Source organism: Sus scrofa, chromosome 15 (genome assembly GCF_000003025.6).
Source record: "Sus scrofa isolate TJ Tabasco breed Duroc chromosome 15, Sscrofa11.1, whole genome shotgun sequence".
Taxonomy (NCBI): Eukaryota; Metazoa; Chordata; class Mammalia; order Artiodactyla; family Suidae; genus Sus; species Sus scrofa.
In genome coordinates this window covers 116,490,749-116,503,212 of record NC_010457.5, presented here as the reverse complement: position 1 = coordinate 116,503,212, position 12,464 = coordinate 116,490,749, and the positions used below count along the sequence as shown (strand labels likewise).

At 31.7% G+C, this 12,464-nt stretch overlaps 1 protein-coding gene across 3 annotated transcripts in view; it reads right to left on the bottom strand.

Annotated features, from left to right (window-relative positions):
• The window catches only part of SPAG16 (sperm associated antigen 16), a 951,825-nt gene that overhangs the window by 257,764 nt on the left and 681,597 nt on the right, over positions 1–12,464 (bottom strand). For all 3 annotated transcript variants that reach the window (XM_021076085.1, XM_021076087.1, XM_021076086.1), the window contains one exon: positions 2,366–2,492. In XM_021076085.1, coding sequence (XP_020931744.1) covers positions 2,366–2,492 — 127 coding nt within the window. The remainder of the gene's footprint in view (positions 1–2,365; positions 2,493–12,464) is intronic.

Sequence of the window (12,464 nt, the reverse complement as noted above, 5' to 3'; positions counted from 1 at the left end):
AATCACATAGAATTACAATTAATTATAGTATGCTCCTTGAAGAAATGGTCAAAGGAATGGGAAGAGCAAGTTGAAATTATATCCCCTCAAACTGATGAAATGTTTTCATTAACAAGGTCCTGGTTTTCACTCTGACTTTTATGTTTTTCATTGTTCCATCCTTGATTCTGACAGTTTTTTTAAAATATTAGTGTATTATCAAGTATATAGCAGTCATAGAGATAAAAAAAAAATTGTTTGTTGTATCAGGGGCTTTAAGATGACATTGACTTGTATGACAGTAAGACAGGAATTGACATTTATTTAAAATAAGGTTTGCCTGACAATGCATAGAAAAGAAATTTTGGGCTGGATGACAAAGACAGTAAAATGCAGTGGCAACATAATTAATAATTACTATAGTAAAATGTATATCTAGTATTAGTTGTGCAGCATTTCAAAAGACCTTTTAACTTCTGTCATTAGAAACTATAGCCAAAAGTTCTGAAATTTCAGAGTTCAAAACTGAAGGGCATGAATACCTGGATGCTACCTCAAGATAATAAAAAGGGATTTATAGATGTGAAAATGTTTATGAAAACCAAATTAAATCTCCTTTGGAATTATTATGTCAATGCATATTCTATATATCAAAAAGTATAGTTGAAATAGAAATGGGTGTTTGCATAATAAAATAAAATTTTCATATTTGGAATATTTTATTCTCTACAGTTTTCTGTTTGAATTCTAGCAGATCATAAATATCTTAATGTCAAGAACACTACTAAAAGATTTTTAAAGAAGTCATTGTTATCAGTGTGGTTTACATACAAATCTGCAATGGGAACACAGTTTAAAGTTTGTTAAGAAGAAAAATGTACATATTCTGAATTCCAGATATGTGATGGTAATATCACGAAACCAATTCCATGAAATGAACAATTACCTTATGACTCTAGAATTGCTCCTATAATATTCATGTTTTCTGAACTACAGAAATAATATGGACTTTTTTAGTTTTATTTTTTTGCTTTTTACAGCCACACCCGCAGCATATGGAGGTTCCCAGGCTAGGGGTCCAATCAGAGCTACAGCTGTCAGCCTACACCACAGCCACAGCGACATCAGATCTGAAGTGCATCTGGGAACTACACCACAGCTCATGGCAATGCCGGATCCTTAACCACTGAGCAAGGCCAGGGATCGAACCTGTAACCTCATGTTCACAGTCGGATTTGTTTCCACTGCGCAGCAACAGGAACTCCAATATGGATAACATTATTACTTCCTTTATATATATTTCATCTTAATTTATCTAAAATTATCTTTACACCTCGAGCTATTGCAAATAAGCATCAAAGATTTTTAAAATTCTCAAAACTTAAAGTTTAAAAAATGCATCATGATAACAGGGATAAGTTATATTATCCAATAACAGGTATACATTATTTAGCATCATTAAAGATATAGACATAACTGTAATTTTAAATGGGCAAGTGGAACCATTGTGTGATTAACATAAGTGGTTACACTACTCATCATTAGCAAGAATAAAATATTTTATCTCATTAATAATCTTTATATTACCACAGAATAATGCTACACAATAATATTACAAATATTACTAATTAAAATATTTATTGTTGGACACAGTGAGTATATATTTAAAATTAATTATAAAATATAGAGAATATGGGTTATTACTAAATAATTATAAACTAAAATAGTTCATTAAAATATTCTACTTTTATTTATTTATTTTTATTATTAAAAAAATCTTTTTTTTCTTTGGTCTTTTTGCCTTTTCTAGGGCCATTCCTGTGGCATATGGAGGTTCCCAGGCTAGGGGTCTAATCAGATGTGTAGCCACCAGCCTACGCCAGAGCCACAGCAATGCCAGATCCTTAGCCCCCTGAGCAAGGCCAGGGATCGAACCCACAATCTCATGGTTCCTAGTCAGATTCATTAACCACTGAGCCACAACGGAACTCCTCTACTTTTATTTTTGCCAAAATTTTGCTTTTTCCTACATTTAGCCATTTTGCCTTCAAAAAGCTCAATTTATTTACATTGGATGGTCATTCTAAGGGATGCAGACTCCAAATTTTGCATAACAGTACTAGATACTTGAGTAATCTAAATTAGCATACATTTATCTCCTTTACTATTTCTTCATTTACATATGTGATAAATGTAACACTTTCATTATATGATGTGATATGATATATAATGATAAATATAGCATAATATATTCTAGTATAATATTAAGAACAGAAATTTACATAGGAGGAAAGAAAAAAAAACTAAAGTGGAAATAGAAAATAGTTTGAGGACAAATATTAAAGTTGTTAGTTTGGTCAAAAATATTAAACAAAAAAGATCCTACCTGATGAGTCGAAATTCACCTCATTGCTAGGACTTGGACCTACATCGATGGACACAATTGGTAAGAGCTTTCGAAAATCCCACAGTTTTATAACTCCACAGGCATCACAGGATGCTATCATGTAACCCTTTAAAATATTAAAAAAAGAATACATATATATACATACATATATATACCGCATTTATACATATATATAGTAACTCAGACAAAAAAAGAATCTGTGCTCCAATTTTATTAAATCCACATGAATATACTCCTCTAAACTAAAATGTATTCATTATACCTTTGTCTTGGATATAAAAGGGAATCCTATTCTCAGTTTTGGAAGATGATTTTTCAGGAAATCATTTTTTTTTTGTCTGAATATATCTGGTCATACTTTATTTTATTTTATTTTTCTTTCCATGTAAAACATTTATTTTTTTTACTTTTTTTATAATTTATTTTTTTCCTACTGTACAGCAAGGGGATCAAGTTATCCTTACATTCATACTTTTTTTTTCCCCCACCCTTTGTTCTGTTGCAACATGAGTATCTAGACAAAGTTCTCAATGCTACTCAGCAGGATCTCCTTGTAAATCTATTCCAAGTTGTGTCTGATAACCCCAAGCTCCCGATCCCTCCCACTCCCTCCCTCTCCCATCAGGCAGCCACAAGTCTATTTACCAAGTCCATGATTTTCTTAGGAAATCATTTTGATGTTTTTAATTATATGAGAAGATATAATAAATATACACACTCATGTAATCTATATATGCACATCATCACATATATATGCAATCTACATATGAAAACTGTATATGTAAAAATATTGCACTAAAAGTGCACCTCATTTTGTAAGCTTTTAATTAGTTTCAATAATATACAACTCAGACTAAATTAAAAAGACAGGTAGGGAAACAAATGGACAGGAAAGAAGTTTTATCATAGTGGGTAGAATTACTGGGGCAAGGTTAAATTGAAGGCAAGGAAGCAGTGCTTCTTGTGGTCTATTAGAAAAAATATTAGAAATATTTGGGGTATTTTTGTAACATGTACTGGGATAAGGAAGGTAGTAACTGGATAAAGGGAATGGAAAACAAAAGGAGGAGTGTGTAGATTTAAAAGCGTTATGGAAACGGCACAGATATTTTCCCAGTATAGAAGACCAGTTAGGGTGCATCAGTTTTGAATTCAAAGTCCGTCTACAGCTTTCTTGCAGGCCTCTCAGGAGGTATCTTTGGCATCTACCTCATGTCAGAGACTGGGATGTGGTGATGAGTAAGAGGTACTTTTCCTATCCTCAACTCGTAACTCATTCTCATCATTTTGTCATTTAATGTCGATGTCTAAATGACAAACTGAAGATGGGTGCTGACCATATCAGGTTCCTGTGTAATGTTTATGAAAAGTCATTATACTATTTCCAATTTGATATACAGTTTCCCTTTTAGATTCAGCTTAATTTTTTAAATATCTTCTCAAAAATCATCCTCGCATTACTTTCTCTTAAATATTCTAAAATGTTAAAGATAACTTAATATACAATTTTCTCTTTTTGAACTAGCTCATATAGCTTTTTTTTTTTCTCATTTACTCTTTGATTTCTATCATAACTGTAGAAAATACGCAGATTGTACTATAGTTCAAGTGGACTTTTTATTTTTTCCCTAAACATATCAGTGACGTGACAGATGCCGTTAGCTTTAAAATTCTATAACTGTTGTCACTGGTAAAGCAATACAATAACTTTTCCCAACCTAAAAAGTGGGATATTTAATCTTTTTTTATGACTTAAAAAGAACGTGGAGAACTTGGAATGTTTTCAAATATGTAAACATGTATTGTAAGAATTATGAGGAATCAGTGAATTTAATTTTTAAAAAAGAAGAGTTTTCAGGATTATTGGAAATATTAATGTGATAAATTATAAAGGACTCTCTCTAGATCTAAGAGCTTTCAAACATATTTCAAAAGTGACAGAATGGAATATTTTTTCAGCTTTAAGAACAGAATAAATTTTAATCAGAACTTAATTTGGATGCACTTCTCATCAAAGGCAGGTTACAGATTTTATGTCCTTTCCTTGTTTAGATTCTATAAAACAAAGACAATCTTAAAATGTGCTTTATACAACTGAGTATTAAAATTTGAGGAAATGTACTAAAAATACAAAACAGTCCATCATATTTGAGTGAAAATTAGTATTTAAATGTCTTTAATACTTTTACATTTAATTTTTACTGCTGTCAAATAACCAATGTGTTTGATAATACAATGTGTTTGATAATATTAAAATAATAATACTCAATATTTATTAAGGGTCTTAATGACTCAAGTACTTTGCTAAATGATTTATTAATAAATAGTACACAGTATTTTAAACAACTTTGAATACCTAACATCATTTAGCCAGACTTTTTCATTGCCTAAGGACTTAAAATTCATGATAAAGTACACATTATGGTAAAACAAATATAGCAATTTATAAAGGGGTAAAACTAAGCTTGATAAATGAGAGATGCTTCGTATCTATATTTTGAGTTAGAAAGGCAAATTCAGTACTAATCATAGTGGATGGAGCATAATAGAACTAAAAAAAGAAATTGTTAAACCAATAGATGATGAATGCCTCATAGGGGTTTACCAGGAAATTTTATTTTAGTGCAAGTACTTCCATCGCAATCTTAGGGTAAATATGAATTTTAACACTAGTGGTTCTGAATTAATTAGATAAAAGAAAGAGAGAAAGATGTAGAGAATTCAGAAAGCAAAACTTGCAATATCAATTTTTGTGTCATTTCTCCCTCAATCTTGGGTGAACTGGAGGGCCATCTGCCATTCTTCTTCTATAGGGCAGAAGAAGATACTAAAATATTAGTAATCTAAACCACACATTCTGAGTTTTGAAGGATCTGAGGATAGAGGGTGTAGAAAAGGGATTCACCGACAACCTGGGGAAAAAGTAAATATTGTGGTTAGAACTTATGTAAGAAAACAAAGACTAGCTATAGTGAGGTATGCAACTAAAAAAGTAAGATTCCAAAGAAAATTTTTTTTTTGGAAGGCAATGGAATCTTGTGACAATTTTAAAGAATGCAAAAACTCAAAAAAGTTTTGGGAAACTCTCTAAAACATAATTCTGGTTATGTTATTGGCACTAGCACTAATGCTGAGAAAGGTAATAAAGATGGTTGCATAGGAGTTCCTACTGTGGCCCAGTGGAAATGAACCTGACTAGCATCCATGAGGACATGTGTTCGACCCCTGGCCTTGCTCAGTTGTTTAAAGAGCCAGCGTTGCTGTGAGCTGTGGTATAGGTCACAGACGTGGCTCGGACTCTGTGTTGCTGTGGCTGTGGCATAGGCTGGCAGCTACAACTCCAATTTGATCCCTAGCCTGGGAACTTCCATACGCTGCAGGTGCAACCCTAAAAAGACAAAGAAAAAAAGAGATGGTTGCATAGAAAGCTCTCAAAGAAGTTCAGACTCAGACAAATGGCTGTCTTTGTGACAATGAATCCCCAGACTTAGTTTAGATCCTGCAACATGTTTGACATTTGATCTTGAATAAATCATAGAATAAATGAATATAAGGGGAAGAGAGGAATCACTGTTGGCTGTGTGTAACTTTAAAGGATTTCTTTTCCATATGTAGATATGTTAAAAGAGCTGAAGCTCAGAAAAAAAAATTTGTGTGTTTTGTTTTGTTTTGTGTTTTGTGATCACAGGCTCAAATAATACAACAAATGGAATTTAGCGAAATGTACAAAGGATACAGCTGAAATGAACGTGAATAGTCACAACTCCTGACTGACCTCCTGAGCCTTCCCATCACCAAGTTAAAGAGCCTATACTGAGAAAGTCCATACAGACATGAAGTTAATAAGTTAGAGCAGAACAACTTGAAACTAAACCAGATTAATCTAGGCTGCTGTAAATATACTGGAGAAATATTTAGCAGTACTTATCAAGGATCACAAAAGTGGTCAACTTTTGAAATTTTTAAGGCAACTTCTGAAATTTTTATAAAGTTTTAAAAATGATATGATCAAAAAATTAAATTAGCACTATGCATACATAAAAATGGAAGCAAGTGAAATTTGTAATAATCTAACATGGAAGAAAAAATCTTGTACTGTTGTGGACAGAGAAAACTCTCAGAGGTATCTTTTGTGCGAAGAATACCAACAGTGGCAGAAAGGAAAAGCAGATAACTGCTACGTATCTGCAGAGTTTCCAAGTATATTTATATATTATAAAACAAAGAATGAAAATGATAAAACTGGGATGCTAATGAGGTCATTTAGAATTTAAATGAATTAAAAGACTATTTTCATAAACCAATAGCATTCTTTCATATAAACATAATTTATGACTTTGTATAGTTTTCAAAAACAGATTTTTTTGGGCATTGCCATAGTTTGGGGTTAAGATACTATTTTTCAGGTAGCATAAGAAATTTCATAGGGTAATAAAATATTCTATATATCTTTATATTGTATAAGAGGAAAAAATAAAGAGAATCTTGATTTATTATAGAAAACACAGGTTCAATTTGATTGTACTTTGAACTTTCATCCTGATGAATATGCTAAATCAGCTGAAAGTAGTTTCTTGATTCAACTCACTAATGTTCTATATATGCTACATATATGTGTACATATGCACACATACATATGTATGACATATATATACATATGTAACATGCATGTATATATATTTATAGATATCTTTATTTTTCCCATCTTATTTTCGAAAGCCAATATACAGAACATCTAAATAAGCAAAATATTGTTATAACCAAGGCATTACTTCTTCTGCAAAGGTTCTTCAAGGCTGACTAATAGGACATATATAATGTTCTCAAAGAGTTATACAGCATAATAAAAAATTCAATGATTGATTATATATCAACTATGCACATGAGAATGATGTAAACTCTGTAAGTGTAAGTACTTTTGCTTAGCAGTGCATTCCCATGACCTTGAATAGTGCATTGTAAATGTTCAATAAATAATTGCTGTGTGAATAAATAAATACCCTAGATGAATTATTATGAAACCACAAAAGTAACAATTAAAGAAACAATGTAAGACATGGAAAAGTTTATGCTAAACCCTGGTGGTTCTGCAGATTAAAACTATGCAACACATATTTATAACAATTGAATAAGGAGATATGTTTATAAAAAGCTACCCTATATTTTTTGGAGATAGTTTTTTTACAACAGTTTTAAATTCACAGCAAAATTAAAGGGAAAGTACAATATTATCTACTTAAAACTTGTCTCTGCACACACATAATCTCCCCTATTTATAACATGCCGCACCAGAGTTGCACATGTTAATGATTGATGAGCCTACATTGACACATCATAATCACCCTAAGTCCATAACTTATATTATGATTCGCTCTTGTTGCTTTTCATTGAGTTTAGACAAATATATAATGACATACATCCATCACTATGGTATCATAAAGAGTATTTTTCCTGCCCTAAATATCCTCTGTACTCATCCATTCCCCCACACCACACCCTGCCCAATCCCTGGCAATCACTCATCATTTTACTATCTCCATAGTTTGCCTTTTCCAGAATGTCATATAGATGGAATCATACAGTACGTAGCCATTTCAGATTGGCTTCTTTCACTTCATAATATGCATTTAAGTTACTGTCATGTCTTTTCATATCTTGATAGCTCATTTCTTTTTTTAAAAACTGAAATATAGTTGAAGCACAATATTATGTTAGTTTCTGGTGAACTACAATGTGATTTTACATTTATACACATTATGAAATGATCATCATGATAAGTTGAGTAACAATCTGTCTCCATAAAAAGTATTACAATATTAACTGATCATATTACTTATGCTGTATATCACATACCTATGGCTTATTTGTTTTATAATTGGAAGTCTGTACCACTAGTCCCCTTCATCTATTTGGCCTAACCCCTACAACTCCCTTCCCTCTGCAAATTACTTATATGTTTTCTGTATCTATGAGTCTGTTTTCATTTTGCTTTGTTTGTTTTTTACATTCCACATATAAGTGAGATCATACTGTACTTATCTTTCTATGTCTGACTTATTTCACTTAGTATGATACACTCTACATCTCTCCATGCTGTTGCAAATGGCAAGACAAGATTTTTTTGTGGATGAGTAATATTCCATTGTGTGTGTGTGTGTGTGTGTGTTTGACATCTTCCTTATCCACTGACCTCTCCATGGACACTTAGGTTGTCTCCATGCATAGCTATTGCAAATAATGGTACATAAACTTCACTGATTTTCAATGCCAGACATTCTGTGGACTCATCTTACTGGTGCAGAACCCCTAGACTGAAAACCCAGTGTTAAAGGGAGAGATCTTTGTGATTTGTCATTTGTCAGAGAGGATCTCTATATGATTGTGATATTGCTCCCATTTGTGGGTTGCTAATTGGGGTATTGGGTTTTGACTATATTGTGTCTCTGTTCCTCAGACCTGTCTGATTGTGGCTTCTTCTTTTTATCTTTAGTCATTAATAATGTTTTATACTAGTCCTCTGGTCATTTTCATAGATAGATAATCTCTAGGTAGTTGTAATTTTCTGCCCATGGAGGAGGTGAGTTTGGAGTATTCCTATTCAATTACTTTGGAAGATTCATTCAGTTTTTTTTTTTTTTTTTTTAGAGCTGAATCATATTTTATTGTCTGTTTATATTACAGTTTATTTATCCATACACCTACTGAAGTATAAATTGGTTGTTTCCAAGTTTTGGCAATTATGAATAAAACAGCTATAACATTTGTGTGCAGATTTTCGTGCTTTCATTTTTTTGGGTAAGTACCAAGGAATATGATTGCTGGATGGTGTGGTAAGATTATGCTTAGTTTTTTAAAAGCTCACCAAGAAATCTTTCAAAGCTGTCATAGCATTTGGCATTCCCACTAAGCGAAAAATGAGAGTTCCTCTTTCTCCATATCCTCACAACCATTTGGTCTGTTTGTATTCCATATTTTGGCCATTCTAATTGCTATGTGGTGTATCTCATTGTTATTTTAATTTACATTTTCTTCATTATATATGATGTGAAGCATCTTTCCATTTGCTTACTTGCCATCTGTATATTTTCTTTAGTGTGGTGTTTGTTAAGGTCTTTGATCCATTTTTTTTTAAAATTGGATTTGTTTTCTTGTTGCTGAGTTTTGAGAGCTCTTATATATTTGTAACTCCTTTCTCCCAGTAAGTGGCTTTTCTTCTCATTCTTTTGACACTGTTTTTTCAGAGCATGTTTTATTCTTTAATGAAATCTAGTTCATCAATTAATATTTCATGGATTTGGCATTGAATCAAAAAAAGGTAATGCCATACCCTAGGTCATGCCATAACCTAGGTCATGGGTTTTCTCATATGTTACCTTATAGGCATTTTATAGTTTTGTATTTAGGTCTGTGATTCATTTTGAGTTATTTATGTGAAATGTGTGACAATATTGAGTCTTCCTATCCATAATATGGAGTATCTCTTTATTAATTTAGTTCTTCTTTTATTTAATTCATCACTATTTTATAGTTTCCCTCATACAGATCTTATATAAATATATATATGCACACATACATATATATATACATATGAAAACTATATATATAGTTTCATTTTCAGGAGTGCTAATATAAATAGTATTATGTTTTAAAATTTAAATTCCAGGAGTTCCTGCTGTGGCACAATGGGTTAAGAATCTGCAGTGGCCACTCCTCATACTCTACTAAAAAGAAGCTTTATGTATATATTTTTTCATGATGGGTAAAGAGATCTAAAGTTAATAAAGACAGCAATAGTTGGAAATAGATTTATCTGAGTGCATTCAAATACTTTTAAATAAGTATGAGTCTCAAAGATGTTAATGAAAAACTAATACTTACTAAAGAAAAAGAAATTAAACAAACCAGTCTAAAATGACTTGTAAAAAATAAGAAAATTGAAATAGTTATCACTGAAAATAAAAGGCTCAGTAGATAGGAAATAATTCAGAATAGACAAGTTGAAAAGAGAGTTAGTGAATTGGAAGAGTGTACTGGGATATTCAGAGAGATTGCAGTTGTAGAGATAAGAAGATGAAAGCATGCAGGCCATTAAGAGACATGTGCGAGTACAGAGCACTGTATTCCATTCTATGTCTAGTGACTATTATAAAAATAAAAGAATGCAGACAGGCAGAAGAGAATTATCTAAATGTGTAAGAGCTGAAACTTACCCAAAATTGAAGAAAGATATATATTAAAAATCACAGTACACTCCAAGTATTGAGCATGATACGTAAAATTAAAATGTACCTAGAAACAATGTAATGAAAGTGTGGAGGATTATGAATAAGAAAAATCATTTGCAATAGAAAAATTATAGAATATTTATAAAAGAAAGACAAATTGATAACAAAACTAGATATTAGAACTAATGGACACTATCACCCACATTGTACGGGAAAATAAGAAATTCAAACTAAATTTGTTTACTTAACAAATATGACTCTGGAATAAGTGCTTTTTTAAGATATTCAGACTATAAAAGTTCAACTCTAAGTATCTTATGGAAAGAATTATTAATAATTATATTTTATTGTAATTATTAATAATTACATTGTCAGATGATATAAAGGTCAGCACAGATATTGAAAAATCAAGGCGTTTTAATCAAATTAGTAAATTGTTTCATATAAAAAACAAAATTCTGAAGTTCCTGCTGTGGCACAAAGGGATTGGGGGCATCTCTGGAACTCTGGGACCAGGTTCAATCCCCAGCCTCGCACAATGGGTGTTGCTGCAGCTGTAGTGTAGGTTGCAACTGTTGCTCAGATCTGATCCCTGGCCTAGGAACTCCATATGCTGCAGGGCAGCCAAAAGAAAAAAAAGAAAATGCCTAAAGAAAATCCTAAGGTAACTATCCTAATCTAATCAGATCTTAATCTTAGTCTCAATTGAAAAAAAAAGGAAAAGAAAAACAAAACAGGAAATAAATTTTTAAAAATTGAAGAAAAAATAATGGAAAGCACAATAAATTGTGATAGTAATAATATGACTAACTGTATAAATGATTATGCATACACACGAAAACCAGCTATACTTAAAAAATAAACATAGTAGGCAACAAAAATGTTTAGGATAAAAAGAAAGAATACCATCTTCTGTAAATTACAAAGGAAACATTAAAAAAAGAACAATGACAAAAATAAACTACTCAGAGTGAAAATAAATTATTTTAATTATTAAATATTAATTAACAGGAAGCTGGTTAAAGTAATATTAATATAAGAAAAGAAATTTAATTGAAGAAAATTATTACTAGAGTTCATTCAGATCAAGTAATTTTTCTAAAATTATCTAGGTAGAATGATTTTATGTGACGATTCAAGCATAGGTCGGATTGATTTCAAGTTCTGAGATTTTTTTATTTTTTTCTTTTTAGTTATTTTTAAAAATAGTTATTTTCTCAATACAATTTTTTTGCTACTGTACAGCATGCACCCATGGCATATGGAGGTTCCTAAGCTAGGGGTCGAATCAGACCTGTAGCTGCTGGCCTACACCATAGCCAGAGCACAGCCGTGCCAGATCTGAGCCTTGTCTGTGACATATACCACAGTTCATGGCAATGCTGGATCCTTAACCCACTGAGGGAGGCTAAGGATTGAACCCACATCCTCATGGATACTAGTCAGATTCATTTCCAGTGAGCCACAATGGGAACTCCCAAGGTCTGAGACTTTACCCAATATATATAATATGGTGTAATATATCACAAATGTTTAGTTGAATATATTCTCCCATTAGGATATATTTAAACAAGTCCATAACTTGGATCAATATTTGTCACAAACATAATTCTCACAATATTACTTATAAGATAGTAGAAATATAAGAAAAATAATTGTTTATTAGAAAGATGGACACACAGATACACATGTATATATACATATTTTTATATAGAGATATAATAGTAACATACAATTACATAACTAAATTATTACTTTATTATAGTGTCATTCCCCCCCCTTTTTTTTTCCTGCCTTTTTAGGGCTACACCCACAGCATATGGATGTTCCCAGGCTAGGGGTCGAATTGGAGC